This window comes from Mytilus californianus, unplaced genomic scaffold (genome assembly GCF_021869535.1).
Source record: "Mytilus californianus isolate M0D057914Y unplaced genomic scaffold, xbMytCali1.0.p SCAF_14, whole genome shotgun sequence".
NCBI classification, from domain to species: Eukaryota; Metazoa; Mollusca; class Bivalvia; order Mytilida; family Mytilidae; genus Mytilus; species Mytilus californianus.
The window spans coordinates 4,626,065-4,646,051 of NW_026262626.1; the positions used below are offsets into that span (position 1 = coordinate 4,626,065).

The 19,987-nt window shown below is 34.7% G+C and overlaps 1 protein-coding gene across 2 annotated transcripts; it reads left to right on the forward strand.

The window, feature by feature from the left end:
• Positions 1-280: 280 nt before the first annotated feature.
• LOC127724054 (serine/threonine-protein phosphatase 6 regulatory ankyrin repeat subunit B-like) lies at positions 281-11,467 on the forward strand. 2 transcript variants are annotated; one of them, XM_052230832.1, is made up of 2 exons: positions 281-412; positions 9,211-11,467. In XM_052230832.1, the coding sequence occupies exon 2, from the start codon at positions 9,264-9,266 to the stop codon at positions 11,445-11,447; it is 2,184 nt and encodes a 727-aa protein (XP_052086792.1). In that variant the 5' UTR covers positions 281-412; positions 9,211-9,263; the 3' UTR covers positions 11,448-11,467. The 2 variants fall into 2 exon arrangements, with proteins under 2 accessions (XP_052086792.1, XP_052086793.1); XM_052230833.1 differs by lacking the exon at positions 281-412 and adding an exon at positions 450-502.
• The last annotated feature ends 8,520 nt before the right edge of the window (positions 11,468-19,987 follow it).

Consider the following 19,987-nt stretch of genomic DNA (forward strand, 5'->3'; position numbering starts at 1 on the left):
AGATAATGGAGTGTTAAAATCAACAAAATAGAGAGTTACTGACTAAAAATGTAGAGAATAGAGACCTGAAAGGTTATAGAGTTCAGAAATGAAGACCCCCCCCCCCAAAAAAAAAAAAAAATTTAGAACGTCATGTAACCCTTTTAGCTCTCTTTTTATTGTTATCTGTACTAGAGAATGAGATATCATAGATAGCTACTTCGTCCTCGTTCAAAGATAACACATATAGCCTTCCGACGAGGAAACAATACACCACGCGTGATATTTGTGTGGAATCGTTAAAAAAAATATCTGGGTCAGGGATGACTGATCATGAGCTCTCTATTACCAAAAACAGGAAGTCGTGCCAGGGTAAACAAGGGGAAGGTCATTAGAGCTTGTCGTGTTGAGAAGTACAAATAAAATTTATCAGGTGAGTGAAACGTAATTTTTTTTTAATTTAAGGTAAGTGGCATTGCACAGCGACCAGAATTACCACGTTTACAGATCAAGTCCATGACAGGTAAATGCCAGGTTCAGTATGAGAAAAACATCTATTTATACATTTGTAAATAAAAAGTGGGCGATATTTTAGTTTATTTAATTAATGTTGTTTATTTGGGGACTCCGTAGTTTTTTGGTCCTGTATTTCGGATTTGTACGTACCATATTCTATTATTTGCACTTTACCAAGAAAAAACCAAAGGGCCAAGTGAGCTTTTCTCATCACTTGGCGTCCGTCGTCGTCCGTTAACTTAAAAAAAATCTTCTCCTCAAAAGCTATTGGGCCAAATTTAACCAAACATAGCCACAATCATCATTGGGGAATCTTGTTTAAAAGATGTGTCCGATGACCCCGCTTGCCAACCAACATTGCCACCATGGCTAAAAATAGAACACAGGGGGTAAAATGCATGTTTTGTCTATAATCTTGAAAGCCGCTCTAGTTAAGAAAATCTGACATGGGCAGAGATGTGTTGAGATCTACCTATCGCCTATTTACATCAAAACTGTCAAGACGACTTCTTATAGGAGTTATTGCCCATAAATGGTGATTTTTACCAATTTTTTAGGGTTTTGCCTTATATCTTTAAATTATAATAGATAGTCAGACACTTAAATAAGCAAAACTTAACAGCAAGACATGATCTAAAATTGAGTAATACAACTTATATGGAGGAATTTGTCGGACGACTCCTTATTAAAGTTTTGCCCTTTGATGACGATTTTTACAATTTTTTGTGTTTCTGCCTTATATCTTAAAAGTTATAATAGATAGATATAAACTTAAATAAGCAAAACTGATCAGCAAGACAAGATCTACTTGAAAGTCAAAATGGACGAAATTGTCCGACAACTCCTGGTTGGAATTATTGGTCTTTGATGACAATTTTTACCAATTTGTTTGCGTTTTGCCTTATATCTTAAAATTTTTAATAGATTATAGAAACTCAAAGAAGCAAAAATGATCAGCAAGACAAGATCTACTTGAAAGTCAAAATGGACGAAATTGTCCGACAACTCCTTGTTGGAGTTATTGCTCTTTAATGATGATATTTACCATTTTTTTTTGCGTTTTTGCCTACTATCTTGACAACTACGAAAGAAGATGCACATTGACCTAGGTGAGCGACACATGCTCTTAAGAGCCTTTAGTTTTGTTATGTGAATTTCTCACTTATTATGAGAATTAGGATAACTATATTTGGTATATGGGTTCCTTGCAAGGTCTACATGTCCGTCAGACAGGGTTCACTTGACCTCGACTTTATTTCATGGATCAGTGATCAAGGTTAAAGTTACAGGATTATGTCTGTTTCTCAGATACTGTAAGCAGCAAGTCGACTATATTTGGTGCTTGGAATGATTATAAGGTGTACATGTCTGTCTTGCAGGTGTCATCTGTCCTTGACCTCAATTTCATGGTTCATTGGTCAGTGTTAAGTTTCTGTTGTAAGGTCCTTTTCAAAAGTACTTTAAGTAATAGATCAACTAAATTTGGTATATGGAATGATTGTAAGGTGAACATGTCTGTCTGGAAGGGTTCATCTGACCTTGACCTCTTTAGAAAGAAAATGTTATCATGGTTATTATTTAGAACGTTCAACATAGAAATAATTGAAAAGTAATGCAGGTGAGACATTTCCAGCGTGTGCACTTTTGTTGAGGTTTATAGGTAAAAAAAATCAGAGACAAGTGCCTGCGACCCTTAGGTGTATGTGTAGACTCTTAAGTTGTGGTAGAACTTAGTGTTTGGAATCAGCTGGAAAGTTATGATCCATTTAAATTAGACAGACCTGCCCCAATTTGCTTGATTTGATTTTGGATAATAATCAGTTTTAATTTTTTATGCAAATAATGTACGAATCAGTAACACACTTTTCCATATGCAAAACCTGTGCACGACATGTATAGTTTTGTTGTAGAATTACACAAACCTACAGATCTATTTATAAATACAGAGTACATGTACATGTACTGCACTGCTAAAAGCTATATATGTACAAAATGAATACTTTAAATGGATACTTTATAAGTGTTTAACCGATAATGGCATTCCTTAAATTTACAAAAGGTGACTAAAGGCTTCCGTAAAAAAAATTACATTATATAGAATTTTATTAACTAACATTAATATCTATTATCTAGATTATGAATAACTGAAAATAATGATTGATTAATAAAAAAAAATTATAATTCATTATTGATTACTTAAACATGAAAACAAATTTCAATAATCAATTGATTAGAATATATAGTCGATTTTCAGAACATCACTAGTACAACTATAAAAACCTGTTTTTGATTTTTGTATACCTTTATCATGCTACATGTAGGAGAGAGGACTATCATGATTAAACCTACACACAATATTTCAGTTATTGCATTTTACCCAGAAAAATTTGACATCACAAAGCAAATATCTACACCTCGCAATGTCCTGTGTCGAATGCATTTTCCGCAAAAAAACCTCAGGCAACTGGGGCAGTTCATTCATAATGCGAAAATTGGAAACTCCTCTATTGCAATCACATTGTCCCTGCATTCATCCAACACATATTTTCATCACACTTTTATTAGAAACTACTTAACATTAAAATAGAATGCATATTTGGTCAGCAGCTTGACAGTGATGAGTTGTAACATGTGAGCCCTTTTCAGATCTGTCGGGTGACAGGCACTTGTCTCCCAAATTTTTGTGCTTTTATACCTCAATGTTATATTATACACCTATTGACTGGTTATGAGGGTAATAGCAAGTTTGTTGTCCCTGAGATACTAACTATTGCTCGAGGCGAAGCCTAGGGCAATAGTTAGTTTCAAACGGACAACAAACTTGCTAAATTACACTCATAACCAGTCAGTAAGTGTTTTATTATACCGAACAAAACAACATTCTAAAAAGACTACATATACCACTTTGAAAAAGAATCCAAATAGTCACATAAACATGCACAAGGTGAACTATCAGGTTTTTATACGACCGCAAAAAATTTTTGCGGTCGTATATTGGTATGACGTTGGCGTCGTCGTCGTCGTCGTCGTCTGGCGTCGTCCGAAGACACATTGGTTTTCGCACTCTAACTTTAGTTTAAGTGAATGGTTCTCTATGAAATTTTACCATAAGGTTCAATACCACAAAAGGAAGATTGGGATTGATTTTGGGGGTTATGGTACCAACAGTTAAGGAATTAGGGGCCAAAAATAAGCATTTTTGTAACTTCCAGACATAACTTGTGTCTTAGTGTATGGATCTCTCTGACATTGTACCACAAGGTTCCATATCACACAGGGAATGCTGGGATTAATTTTGGGGGTAATTGCCTCAAAATATTAGGAATTAGGGGCAAAAAAAGGGGCAAAAAACAAGCATTTTTCTAGTTTCATGACAATAACTTGTGTGTAAGTGTATGGATCTTTCTGAAATTGTACTACAAGGTTCCATATCACAAAGGGAAAGCTGGAATTGAGTTTGGGGGTAATTGCCCAAAACGTTTAGGAATTAGGGGCCAAAAAGGGGCCAAAAATAAGCATTTTCTAGTTTCCAGACAATAACTTGTGTTCAAGTGTATGGATTGCTCTGAAATTGTACCACAAGGTTCCATATCACACAGGGAATGCTGGGATTGATTTTGGGGGTAATTGCCTCAAAATATTAGGAATTAGGGGCCCAAAAAGGGGCAAAAAACAAGCATTTTTCTAGTTTCAAGATAATAACTTGTGTGTAAGTGTATGGATCTTTCTGAAATTGTACTACAAGGTTCCATATCACAAAGGGAAAGCTGGAATTGAGTTTGGGGGTAATTGCCCAAAACGTTTAGGAATAAGGGGCCAAAAAGGGGCCAAAAATAAGCATTTTTCTAGTTTCCAGACAATAACTTGTGTTCAAGTGTATGGATCTCTCTGAAATTGTACTGCAAGGTACCATACCACAAAGGGAAGGCTGGGATTGAGTTTGGGAGTGATGAATCATAAGGGGGTTCAAAAAATTTGGGGGGGGGGGGGGGGGTTTCCTTTTTTTTTTCTTTTAAAATTTCCATTTTAAGTTGGTTATTTCTGTTTTATATTTAAAAGCAAATAATAATGATATGGTAGGAGATACACACCAAACAGGATGTGTAAATTATTTAAGTATTGTGCAATAGCAAGAAATTTTCAATTGCACAGTATTGCACAATAGCAAGAAATCTTCAGTTGCACAGTATTGCGCAATAGCAAGAAATCTTCCATTGCACAGTATTGTGCAATAGCAAGAAATATCCAATAGCACAATATTGCGCAATAGCAAGAAATTGTCAATTGTACAGTATTGCGCAATAGCAAGAAATATTCAATTGCACAGTATTGTGCAAAAGAAGATACTTCGTATAAATTGCTTATTTCTTGACCAATTTCAATGGGGTTTTATTCTTGAATTCTTGGGGTTCTTTAATATGCTGATTCTAACCGTGTATTAAGTTTTTGGATTTTGGGCCCTGTTTTTAAATTGGTCCACAATGAGGTCCAAAGGGTCCAAAATTAAACGTTGTTTGATTTCATCAAAAATTGAATTATTGGGGTTCTTTGATATGCCGAATCTAACCGTGTATTTAGATTCTTAATTTTTGGTTCTGTTTTCAAATTGGTCTACATTAAGGTCCAAAGGGTCCAAAATTAAACTTAGTTTGATTTTAACAAAAACTGAATTCTTAGGGTTCTTTGATATGCTGAATCTAAACATGTATTTAGATTTTTGATTATGGGCCCAGTTTTCAAGTTGGTCCAAATCGGGGTCCAAAATTAAACTTTGTTTGATTTCAAGAAAAATTGAATATATGGGGTTCTTTGATATGCTGAATCTAACCATGTATTTAGATTTTTGATTTTTGGGCCCCATTATCAACTTTGTCCACATTGAGGTCAAAAGGGTCCAAAATTAAACTTTGTTTGATTTCATCAAAAATTGAATTCTTGGGGTTCTTTGATATGCTGAATCTAACCATGTATTTAGATTTTGGATATTGGACCATAATAGTTGAATGTCCAATTTAAAATTTTTAAGTTCTTAGGCCACATTCATTCTGTGTCAGAAACCTATGCTGTGTCAAATATTTAATCACAATCCAAATTCAGAGCTGTATCAAGCTTGAATGTTGTGTCCATACTTGCCCCAACTGTTCAGGGTTCGACCTCTGCGGTCGTATCAAGCTGCGCCCTGTGGAGCATTTTATTTTGTTTGCTCGTGTGGTATTTGTCAATATTTTATTTACTGTAATCAAGACCAGGAATCCTTTTGTAAAAATTCTCGTGCATATAATAAGTGCATATAATAAACGCTAGCTATCATATACATTGTATTACCGTAAGCAATTCCTGATTATGAAGATGACGACACCCCCGTACCATACATTTGTTATGTTTTAGTTTCTTAAAATATGTCACATAGATTTTCTTTTTCTTTTTTAATTGCTTCTGGTAAGTAATATATTAATTTGAAATTATGACGACAGACACATACAGATTATACTGTTTATGATATTTCAGAGTTTAACGTTGCCAAGCGCACAAATCCAAGCAGAATAGTCAATGACGTCATTGTTGTCCAATGAAAAATTAGTATGAAAAAGTACAGGAAATATGTTTATAAAACTATTGACCGGGGTAATAGTCTTTGAAACTATTGACTGACAAATATTCTGTAGAATGAAATAGCACAAATATTTCATTCTTTTTTATATGGAAAAAACATAAGTGCAGAATGGGTATGGATTTTTATTGAATGTAGGGGATCATACTTCTTGCGATTTGATCTGACACTATGTTGCAGAGTATGATATTAACAAATTGCTGCATTACTGAAATGACCCCTGCTGCTTTGTAACTGTTCAAAAAATTGTCTCAAGAGTGACAGAGAAACAACAGTTTGTCATTTTATGTAGTTTACACTCCTATAAATACCACAGTTGCTTAGTGCATGGAGACCCCTTTTTATTTTGGAGTTTGTTTTTTTAGTAAATATTCTTTAAATTTGTTTAACTTATTTTCACTTAATCAATGTGTACTAGCTTTTATCCATACACTATTACAATAACAGAGAACAGAGGGTCAAACTATAAAAACTAAATGTATTATTATCGTTATATGGTATCTGTGTCTTGTATATCCACTTTGTTTTGATGATTTTTCCATTTATCTATATTAAAACTTTATGTTCGATCAATACAATTGGTTTTTGTCGAGTCTTTTGTTGCAATATGCGAGACGTAGGTATTACTATCCGGCGGCGGCAGCGTAAACTATTTGTATAAAGCTTCATATTTCAGAAGGTAGAAGACCTTGCAATTGATGCTTTATATCTTGTATGCAGATACCTTATGTACGAAGTTTCTGTATGTCATATGTCCATTGTCCTTGACCTCATTTTCATGCATGATGGTTCAGCAACTGCTTGAAAAAAATTATAGTTTTTTTGTCATGTGAATTTCTCACTTATTATGAGTAATAGGATAACTATATATTTGGTATATATGGGTTCCTTGCAACGTCTACATGTCCACTAGACAGGGTTCACCTGACCTCAACCTTATTTCATGGATCAGTGATCAAGGTTAAAGTTACATGATTTATAAGTCCGTTTCTCAAATGCTATAAGCAGTAGCCTAGGTCAACTATATGTGGTGTATGGAATGATTGTAAGGTGTACATGTCTATCTGACAGGTATCATCTGACCTTGACCTCATTTTCATGGTTCATTTGTCAATGTTAAGTGTATGGAATAATTGTAAGGTGTACATGTCTGTCTGACAGGTATCATCGGACTTTGACCTCATTTTCATGGTTCATTGGTCAATGTTAAGTTTTTGTGTTTTGGTCTGTTTTTCAAATGCTAATAGTAATAGGTCAGCCATATTTTGTGTATGGAATGACCTTAAGGTGTACATGTCTGTCTGGCAGGTATAATCTGACCTTGACCCCATTTTCATGGTTCATTGGTCAATGTTAAGTTTTTGTGTTTTTGTCTGTTTTTCAATTACCATAAGCAATAGGTCAACTATATTTGGTATTTAAAAAAATGTAAGGTGTATATGTCTATCTGACAGAATTTATCTGACCTTGATCTCATTCTCATAGATCTTTAAAAATGTTAAGTTTATGTGATACTTTTACTAAAACCTTTATCTTTAAACAATATAAATCAATGGTCAGTAGAAAAGCAGGCGAGACATTTTGCCGTGTGCACTCTTGTTTTATGCATGCAAGCATTTCATGAATGGTTGTAACTTTTGATACTATGGCTTGTTTTATATATATGGACCATAATGGTGATTTTTTTTCTTGTAGTTTATACAATTCAGTGATTAGGTAAATTATATAAATAATATAACATCATGATCATGCTAGTCTTGTACACTGTTGTTCCTCTGTCTACTCTTGAGATAATTTTATTGCACAGTTACAAAGCAGCAGGGGACATATGCATTTCAGTTGTGCTGCAATCTTTTAAGTTGTTAAGTTTCCTACCTTTGAAGATGAACTAAAAAGTTGCTGATATGAACATTTATTATTAGGTCCCCGCCGAATGGCGGACACCTTATAGTGATCAGTCTGTCCGTCCGTTCGTCCGTCTGTCCTATGTATGTAACAAATTGTGTCCGCTCTATATCTAGAGAACCGTTATGATTTCAAAGTTTATACTTGACATGTATATTAACCAACACCAGAGGGTGTGTCATAATGTATGTACAGCTTCCTAGGTCAAAGGTCAAGGTCAAAAACTTTGGTTTCAGTTGACAACCCCATGTCCTATGGTAAAGATCGTGTCCACTCTATATCTTGAGAACCGTTATGATTTCAAAGTTTATACTTGACATGTATATTAACCAACACCAGAGGGTATGTCATAATGTATGTACAAATTCCTAGGTCAAAGGTCAAGGTCTAAAACTTTGGTTTTAGTTGACCACCCCATGTCCTATGGTAAAGATCATGATCGCTCTATATATTGAGAACCGTTATGATTTCAAAGTTTATACTTGACATGTATATTAACCAACACCAGAGGGTGTGTCATAATGTATGTACAACTTCCTAGGTCAAAGGTCAAGGTCAAAAACTTTGGTTTTAGTTGACAACCCCATGTCCTATGGTAAAGATTGTATCCGCTCTATATCTTGAGTACCCTTATGATTTCAAAGTTTATACTTGACATGTATATTAACCAACACCAGAGGGTGTGTCATAATGTACCGGGTATGTACAAATTTCTAGGTCAAATGTCAAGGTCAAAAACTTTGGTTTTAGTTGACAACACCATGTCCTATGGTAAAGATAGTGTCTGCTCTATATCTTGAGAACGTTATGATTTCAAAGTTTGTACTTGACATGTATATAAACCAACACCAGAGGGTGTGTCATAATTTATGAACAACTTCCTAGGTCAAAGGTCAAGGGATTAAACTTCGGTTTCAGTTGAAAACCCCATGTCCAATGATAAAGATACAAATTTTTTACCACACATTGTTCACAGCGGGGCACACAGAGGTGGCTCCAATCTCAATGATATCTAGTTTTTACTGGTACAAAAGTTATAATGAATTATGGGTATGTTAACTTATTTATAACTTTTACGTCAGTTGGTCTCTGGTGGAGAGTTTTCTCATTTGAAGTCATACCACATCTTCCTATTTATATAGTCAATCATGTATTGTGTGAAAATATCATTCTTATTCTTTCATTTTATTTTGTTTCAGGGTATCAGATTAAGTGTAAGTAATGAAGAATTCTTCGATGAAAATTTACCATCATGGCAACAATTGTACATTTGACATACAATTGTTTACAACTACTCAATCAGTATCTAGGAACAGTTTGGCCCATTAAAGTAATCATAGGAAAACAAACCCTGCAACCAATATCCACAGAAACAGAACTGAAAGTACTGAGAATATTTTATCTTCTGAAGCGTAAAAATGATGTTCGTCAGTCTGAGTTTGACATTAAGGAACTTGTATCTTCATTTCCGCTGAATGAAGATGTGCTCAGTGTTAATGACCAGGCAACTGGGTGCAATCTTCTACAGTTTGCAATTATAAATGGAAATAAAGATTTGGCTTTAAGTTTGTTGAGATGGCACGGTCATCATGATTACAAATGTTGCAGTCATCCTGTTCATCTGGCAGCATTTCAAGGAGAATTGACAATTCTACAACACCTTCTAAATAATGGTATGGACAGTAATTTTTCAGCAGGGATCTGTTATCCTAATCCTCATCAACCAGTTGCTCATAAAAAGTGGCTTTGGCTACTCGATCAACCAGTCTACAAGTGCAATATGAATCAGTTATTACCGATTAATTGGGCAATAGCAAGCGACAGGGTATCATGCTTCACATTACTTCTAAATCACATGATCACTAAAGGGGAGATAACTCCTGAAATGGTTGATCTTCTTCATTTTGCATGTCGTAAAGGAGCAAGCAAATGTATAGGGAAAATTCTTTGTAAAAATCCATCAATTGTCAATTCAATGGATGTAAACAAAGACACACCCCTTTTACTTGCAGTAGTTTGGGGAAGAGTGTGCTCAAAGACTTTGATTGAATTTGGCGCTGATGTAAAAATTGTATCCAGTATTGGAGAGACGGCTCTTCATAGACTATATCGCAATGATGTTGATGGATTATTCACAATTTTTGACACTACAAAATATTTATTGACAACTGGCCTTGAACAATTGATAAACTGCAAGAACAATAATGGAGAAACTCCTCTTCATGTGTTAGTATCACATGTATCTTACATAGGAGGGAGCCTAACACACCCAGACGAGGTCTTACTGAAATGTTCACGGCCTCAGTTACAACCAGATTACCAAAACCAAGTTGTCAATACCCTTGATTTATTGCTGAAATTTAATGCAGATCCTGGGAGTCAGAATAATCATGGACTTCACCCCTTGGGAAAATTAATGCATATAGCTCTAAAGTCTTGCATACCGGAGTATGAGCAATGCCAATGTATTAGATTGTCTATTAGTTCAACATACAGTTATAAGAATGATTATGGCCATTTATGTAGTGCCTTGAAAGTTTTGCTTCACCGAGGGTCAGACTTGAATAAATCATGTCTTGAAGGTCATACACCTTTATTTCTCATGATGCAATGTTTATTGAAAGACAACATTGAAAATTTGTGTGTACAAAGTATGGAAATAATAAACATTGTACACTTGTTACTGGAAAATGGAGCTAAAACGCAGAAATTTTGTCATGGTGGATCTACCATGTTAGCAAAAATTGCAGCTCGTTTCTTTACCATTTCTGAAAACAATTCATCCATTTTTGGTGATACAAGGCGTAAATTTTCATCACTTGTAAACTGTTTACTAGAGACGTTTCTGAAGAATGGTCTAAACCCAAATTTTGTAACAGATAGAAAAAGTCAGCATTTGCAAGGAGGCAGTGGAAATTCATTAATTGAATTTGTCCGTTTAACTGAAATGGCTGCAATACCAGAAGACTTCATTGAAATCCACACATGGCTGAAAACATTGTTTGCATGGGGTGCTGACCCGGATCTTGAACCTTATCCATCAGAACCTATCATTTGTCATTCACAAAGTTCAATATTTCTGAAAAAGCAAGACACACAAGCTGTGAGTCATTATATCCATGAAGTTAAAGACATGGATAATATATTCCAGAATGGAAATGCTCAGGAACTTCTGTTGTTATTCTACAACACTATGTCACATGATATTCTGTATAACTGTCTAAATACTGCCAGAGTTATGTCCCATTTTCATCCACTTGGTGCAACAGGAAAATCTTTCCTACAAATTCTAAACAGTCTGGCAGAAAATCCAAGAAGTTTAAAGCAAAATGCTAGAGTTGCTATTTACAAATCTATTGACAGAAATCTAGTGGAAAAAGTCCCTCAACTGCCTTTGCCTACATTGCTCAAAAATTATTTAATAGAAATATATTAAATATTCTGTTCCTGACTGAATTGGTCTTTTAAATACTATGTGTAAATATGTGATGGTTATTTGGTGTACACAGCTGGCCCAATGCAGGAACAAATCTAAATATTGTGTATCTTAAAATTAAGACATTTTCATTTTCAAGTAATGACAGAGATACTTTACAGATATAGCCTAGAAGATACATGTACTATGCAATATGTACCATCAGGGCTTTGCAATCTCTTTGTGTCCATTCTCCATTTTTGTCTTCAATGTGACGAAAGTCATAGAGACATAGGAATTACTATCCAGCAGCGGCATAAATCATTTGTATAAAGCTTTATATTTCAGAGGGTAGAAGACCTGGATGCTTCATACCTTGTAATCAGATTGCCTATGTTACTTTGTTTCCGTCTGTCATATGTCCATTGTCCTTGACTTCATTTTTATGGTTCAGTGACTGCTTAAAAGATGTTGAGTTTAGTTCAATGTTAAAGTTTATTGTGTTTTGGTCTGTTTTTTTTTTCAAATACTATATGCAATAGGTTAACTATAGTTGGTGTATAGAATGATTGTAAGGTGTACATGTCTGTCTGGCAGGTATCATCTAACCTTGACCTCATTTTCATGGTTCATTGGTCAATGTTAGGTTTTCATGGTTAAGTCCTCTTTTCATAAACTATATGCAATAGGTCAACTATATTTGATGTATAGAATGATTGTAAGGTATACATGCATAAACGGAAGATTTTATACACACAGAAGAAGAAGTATACTTAACAACAAAATTATTTTCATTTACCTGTGTATAATATGACGCAGGTTTCTTCAAAAGTGATGATTTTCTATAAATTGTTTGACATTTCACAGTGATATCATACTTTAACTTTGTTTAAACCTGTTTATTTACTTTTGACTTTAATTATTTATCCCTTGTAATTTTTTATTAACTGTGTATTTGCATTCAGGTGTCACAGGTCAAATTTATTCGTTCATTGTGTGTTAATTTACGTTTTTTGATTGAGTTCAGCCTTCCAATTGATATTTTATAGTGTTTTTTTCTATGTTGTGATGTTATACTATTGTTTCAGAAAAGGGAGAAGGTTTGGTACCATTAAAACGTTTAATCCCGCTGCAAATGTTTGCACCTGTCCTAAGTCAGGAATCTGATTACAGTAGTTGTCGTCAGTGTACAAAATCAAAAGCCTTTTCAAAATCTACAAAAGCGCAAACAAGCTTTTTCTTTTTAACACAGGGAAGTTAAAAAAGTGCATATAAAGAAAAAAAATATAATCAGTAGTAGAGTAACCATGTCGGAAGCCGGCTTGATTTTTATTTAATATATTCAATTCATCAACGAAAAAACCAAACCTGTCATTAAGAACAGATGTTAGTATTTTCCCTAAGCACGACAATAAAGTTATCGGTCTATATTTTTTTGGATCTAATTTGCACCTCTTGTTCATAAATATTGGTATCACATTACCAATAAGCCAGGCTTCCGGCAATATACCTGTATTAAAAATAAGATTAAACAATTTGATATATATATTTAATCCCGCTGCAAATGTTTGCACCTGTCCTAAGTCAGGAATCTGATTACAGTAGTTGTCGTCTGTTTATGGAGTTCATACGTGTTTCTCGTTTTTATATAGACTAGACCGTTGGTTTTTCCGTTTGAATGGTTTTACACTAGTAATTGTTTGGGGCCCTTTATAGCTTGCTGTTCGGTGTGAGCCAATGCTCTGTGTTGAAGGCCGTACCTTGACCTATAATGGTTTACTTTTATAAATTGTAACTTGGATGGAGAGTTGTCTCATTGGCACTCATACCACATCTTCCTATATCTATGTCTGTCTGGCAGGTATCATCTGACCTTGACCTCATTTTGATTGTTCATTAGTCAATGTTAGGTGTTCATTAATTATGAATTGCCAAAGACAAAATTTTAATATAACAATTGTAAGGTGTATATGTTTGTCTAACAGGTATCATTTGACCTTGACATCATTTTGATTGTCCCTTAGTCAATGTTAGGGTATCATGATTTGGTCCTATTAAATACTTTAAGTACTAGGTCATCTAAGTTTGGTGTATGGAATAATTGTAAGCTGTACATGACTGTCTAACAGAGTTTATCTGACCTTGACCTCATTGTCATGGATCTTTATCAATGTTAAGTTTATGTGATACATGTAGTAAAACCTTTAAAAGACTTCAAGGAGTGTTGGCCCCCTAAGAAGACTGGGGAATAGAATAGTCTTCAATTAGGTCTTCATCTGACGAGCAGTAAAACCCTGTCAAAATGGGACATCCGTTTGGCTGTGTGGGATGTACACAATTGCAGCCATGTCTGGTCAGAATGGGGACATTAAATATGATGACTCACTTGGCTGTGTGGGATGTACACAATTGCAGCCATGTCTGGTCAGAACGGGGACATTAGGTATGATTCCTCGTGTAAAGAGAGTGCTACACTCTCTATGCATGTGAAGAACCCGCGCAACAACTCCATCATAGGTCCATAGGTGGCCTGTTACAACTACAAGTCAAATTTTCTGTCCTTATCCAATATATCCTCATTTTCTAGTGGCAGTAAAAATTTCCCTGACCTTCATACCAGACAGCCTCTATTACAGGACATAGCTACCTATTGTATTTATTGTTAATTCGTTCTCGTCCTGAACATGCATGAAATATTTATCACTGGACGTTTACAACCAATAATCCATCAATGAAGAAATGTTGCACAATAGGAGACCTAGGGACATTGAAGACTCATTGAAGGTTGCTATAAATTTTTTGTATAAAGCTTTATATTGTGAAAACAAAACCTCTGGGTAATCCTTACATATGTCATATCTATACAGATGTAAATGTATAAATGTCCTTGACCTTATTTTCATGGTTCCAGGGGTGGATCCAGTCATTTTTAAATGGGGGGTTCCCAACCCAGGATAAAGGGGGGGGGGGGGTTCCAACTATATGTCCCCATTCAAATGCATTGATCGTCCAACCCCCCCCCCCCCCCCCCCCCCTGGATCCGCCACTGGGTTCAATTAAAGCATCAACATGATCAAAAACTGTTACTGTACCAAGCTATTGTGGTCAACTTTATATCATTATGGTAAAGAGCTCATGTTTGTCTGATAGATGTCACCTTACATTGACCTAATTTCATAGTTAAGTGATCAATGTGAAGTTCTCCTCATTACATCCGATTCTCGTTGACTATAATTTATTAGTCAGCTGGACTTTGCCTCATTTTCATGGATAATTGAAACCCAAGGATATACTGGAGTATAGAAAATTACATGAAAATATGACCATCCCTGGACTTCTCCTAGAAGTAAAATCAATATGCTTTAGAGGTCAGTCTGTCTTGCTGTGCAGGATGTAGACATATGTAGCCACGTCTGGTCGAAATTGACGTATTAATAGATATGATGCTTGTGTACGGAGAATTCTACACTGCACGTTAAGGACCATTGCAACAACTCTTTGAGGGGTTCACAGGCCAAAATGTCTGTCCCTTTCCTTTGTCCGCATATTTTCCCAGTGACCGCCAAATTCCCTGACTTCATCTCAGTCGATCCTCTCCATAATCTACCTATAATTCGATTTATTTTTAATTTGATATCAGCCTGAATATGCCTGAAATATTTGCTACTGGACGTTTGGCACACACCTAATGAATCGTGGATCATTAATAATATTTTGTTTTGATAGTGACAAGTGTCTGTAGTTAAAACATTGATTTCAAAACTTTAATCATAAAATTCAGTGAAACCAAATTAAGCAGGGGAAACCTTTCAGCATATATATGCAATCTTGTTTAAAAATGGAATGATATAAAATGACTAGAAAGGAATGTTAGGCATCTACCATCTTCTCTTCTTTGGATTTGTTGGATTTTTATGTGGGTGAGGGTATTACTTTTGTTATAAAACATACAGCCACAACTACATATTAAGTACACACAGTTGTCATATTATTGCAATAATTAACCTGACGTATTGGGAACTAACTGTTTAGAACTCTGGTCTCGCACCCATGACTGTTAAGCACATATGTTAAAAGATAGTGGACTGAAATTTCTGGAGGAAAATTCCCTTTAAGCTTACTTGACCATCCGTCGTCGTCGTCCTTCACTGTTACAAAAAGCTCTCAGAAACTACTGGGTCAATTGGAATCAAACTTGACCACAATCATCATTGTGGTTAGTCTAAAAAGAAATGTCCGTGATCCTGCTTATCGACAAACATGGCCGACATTGGGGGGGGTGCAAGTTTTGTTTAAGTTCTTTAAAATGCGATGAACAGAGGAAATCTGGCAAGGCTGAAATGCTCAGAGTGTTATAATCTACCAGAGACATGAATACACATATGTCTCTGGATCTATCTATTGTCCATTTACACAAAAACTGATTTTAATCATATTTTGGGGCTTTTTTGCTTATCTTGAATGATTGTGGTATGAGTGCCAATGAAAACCAAAATAGATCAAGAGACATTTATGGTAATATAAATGATCAGCAGGACAAGATCTACATATTTGTCAACATGGTGGAACTTGTCAATCGACTCCTTATATGAGTTATTGGCCTAAATCACGATTTTTAACAATTTTTGCATTTTTCATAAAAAATGGTAGACATTGTTGGTTGACTCCTTGTAGGAGTTATTGCCTTTTAATGATAAATTTTACCCATTTCCAATATTTGACCTAAGCTAAGGCTAGTCCGAGATTACTCTGACGTCCAACGGCTGTTTTTCCAGACAAGCTGGGGCCGTAGGACCCCAGCTTGTCTGGCAAAACAGCCGTTGGACGTCAGAGTAATCTCGGACTAAGCTAAGGCAGATAAAGAAAACTTGTAAACATCAAAAATAGAGAGCAAGACAAGATGTGCAAATATAGCAACATTGCTGAAATTGTGTGTCGACTCTATATTGGCATCATTGTCCCTTAATGATTATGTTTTCCCTATATACAAAAACTATAATAGATAAAGATCATGACCTCCCACAGTAGAAGCGAGACAACGTACCGAGGTGGTTCACATAGTTTGAAATTTTGTTAGCAAAATTGATACAGGGTAAATTTGTTCAAGGTGCTCAAGTTATATTTTGTAATAATTTCCGCGAACATTACCATAAGAAGAAAATTGATCCAGACCAGTCTTATATTCGCATAGCTTGTATTCATATGTATATTCAAGGTCCGTGTACAAATCAGATTCGGATCTAGGATTATTAAAACGGGTGATGGGCACCAACAAGACAAAGTTATGAATGGGACTTCTTAAAAGTCTTGTGCAGTAAACATATACGAGGGTGTGGATGGGGGTTTACAGTGTGGCGAATAATGGGCAAAAATATAAAGAATAAAGAAAAATGGACCAACAAAATAAAGAATAGAGAATAATTAGGTGCTTAAATATAAAAAATAGAGAATAATGGGCAAAAGTATAAAGAATAGAGAAAAATGGCCTAAAAAATTAAAAGAATACAGAAATGAAAAACTCCCCATCCAGACCCTCATATACAGCTCCATTGGCGAGGAGCACCCCTCTTTTTCCACCGCTAGGAGCTTTCATAAAACACAAGTATAGTAAAGAAAGGACAAACAACATAAGTTTTCAATATATAGAATGGAAACCAAAGATTAAGCAAAACAAACCCCGCCAAAAAAACCAGTGGAATACATGGTCATAATGCATCTTACTATTTGCGTCTTTCTTTTCGTATTCTGGTGTATCTGTACATTGACTAATAATATATGCACTTGTAAGTTGGCCAGCAATCACTGTTTTACATCAATGAAGTCATGGAAACATACTTGTACTGCCTGGCCGTTAGATAAGTCATACGAAATGTCTTTTGAAAAAAGTCACAAAAGTGTGTCACTCGATAGGTGAATTCCAGGTGACCATGTATTCTATACTCCAGTCAACCTTTATGTTATGTCATACAAAATAAACAAACTTCCACATTGCTATGGAATTTTTACTGGTGTGGTGAATTACTGATTGCTGGTGATCTCTTCTCGATTTAAAATCGAAACTTTTAGCTCGCTTTGCTTAGAATAAAGGGCCATCCGAGCTATTGTTATCACTTACCGTCCGTCGTTAGAAAATTTACTATTCCATCATCACCTCTGAAATCACCAGGCCTATTTGAAACTAGCACGGCAGGATAATGTATGGAAGTTCGTTAAAACAAATACAAATCCTTATTTTGTTCCGATCGGATAAAAAAAAACATGACCATTCTTTTTAATATCCTCCTCAGAAACTACAATGCGAACTGCTTTGAGACTACAATAGATTGATGATTTGAAGCCCCTATAGTAATGATACTCAGTTGATGTTGATCGGATGGTAAACATTGTGGCATTGCATGCACATAGGTTCAATTGCCAAACCCTATGGAAAATCGCATTTTTATTTTTTTTCCTGAAACTACTTGGCAAATTGGGTGGACTAGTGCACGGAAAGTCCTCTACAAAAGCTCCGCATTTGATTCCGATCGGAGGAAAACATGATAAGCAGAGGCAATATAACCTTATTGGATTGATGAAAACAATCAAAGTACTGAAGTACTGAACATCGGATGACCGCAGGTTCTTGTGGATTGTAAAAAGCACATGTCACAGAAACAGATCACATCTCTATACCTGAAACTGAGGTTATTTTACAGAGATTTTTTTTCTTATACAAGTTCGTGCTTGGATGATGAATAAATGACAGGAAATTCAACCTCACCGTAATAACTATTATATTGTAGTGATACAAATCAGTATACCTTAGACTATTATACTAATATAATAATAGTTCCAGAGAATACACTGGTTTGTTGTTATATATTATATTAATATTACGGTTGCATGTATATATAATTTTCATCTATTTGTATATCATACTATTCTACTATTATTATAGTGTAATGCAAGTGCATGGTGGACACTCTTCTGTAAAAAAAAATCAAAGTTTTAAAGGCTGTAAAAGCAATTGCTGCCATGTTAATGTTTTGTGGACTTTTATTTTTCATCCATATATATAAGAATTAAACCTGACAGGACAGGAGTGTTGACTAGTGAGAAGCAAGACGGTTTTAACTTTATATCAATATAAGACTTTAGCAGGAAATCATTTTAAATATGTTTTATATTTTACAAGGAGACAACAAGTTTACCAGGCTAAAGTTGGGGTTAATTATACATGTGCTGAAACATATAACTGAAAAAAAAATCATTATGGATTATCCCCTGGTAGTGTTTGTAACTGGGCAATAATTTCCTTTATTGATTTAATTTTAACCATTTTCATAATTAATTTAAATTAACCATTCAGTTAAAACATTTCAACTTTCCAGACGCAAATGTTGAAAAACGGGACAGAAATAAAATATCTTACAAGACATAAACATGTAAAAAATAAATATATATTTCAGCTTACTAAAAATATTTTCATAATGTTACTTTGACATCATTTCTTAAAACTAAGTCCCAAACATAATTGCTCAGTTGACATGTGTCATTCTCATGCGATACGAGATAACTATAATTCTGATGCAATCCCGAAAAGGGGGGTCATCACAAACAAACATGACATTAAATTGTCATTATACGAACTAGAACAAACAGCTCTATGTTGCTTTGATATTTATCAATTTTCAGGAAACATGTGAAATAAATTTCAGGTCCATTTCATTATAGTGCCTATCAAGATTGTGTGAGGTAGACGAAATTGACCTTAAAACGATCGTATTGTCTTTTGATGTCCAAAAATAGGCAGATCGGACATATAAGGACTTTATCTAATGACTACATAAATTTGGGATTTATTATTATTATAATATTCTAATGAAACTGAAAATTGTATTTTTTTTTTAGGATAAACAACAATTTTACCTGGCGTAGCCGTTCATAAATGTTTTTCTGCATTTATCTTCGAAAAATGGCGTATTTAATGGAATAGAACGTTAATACAGTAAACTTTCTCTTTTTTCTCCGCAATAGGCTATCAAAAATAATTTATCTAATGTGTATGTGGAAAATTATGTGAAAAGATAAAAAGTGGCAATTGTTACCTTTCATACCTTAAGTTTCGTTCATCTGATTCTGACCAATGCTTATATACTAAATATCTATTTATATGCCGCTATTATTGTTGTTGTTACCAATTATGTAAATCAATTGTATCTGATTTTATGCCCTTTATGGGCCCTGTAATTTGGGAAATAAAAAAAAAATCTATTCATTGATTAAACGTAATATGGGCTGGTCCAGTGTCCAGTTTGCAGGTCATTTAATTTTCTGTACACATTCATGCACGCTCTAATTTAATCAATATACTCGTACGAAAAAGCATGAACAGTTTGAAGGTAATCTAATAATAACTTAATCCAATCAAATTGCATAAGATTCAATAACAATGTCAAGTCCACATCATAATGAGTAATAGAGGTAAACTGGGTAGGGAGAAAATGACAGATATTTCAAGTTAATATTTATGCAATAACGAATTAAAATTTGTCAACCAAAGGTTTTACTACAATTTCAAA

What these genes read in the sequence shown, in the direction of transcription:
- LOC127724054 (XM_052230832.1), top strand. Translation starts at nt 9,264, where the DNA reads ATGGCAACAATTGTACATTTGACATACAATTGTTTACAACTACTCAAT.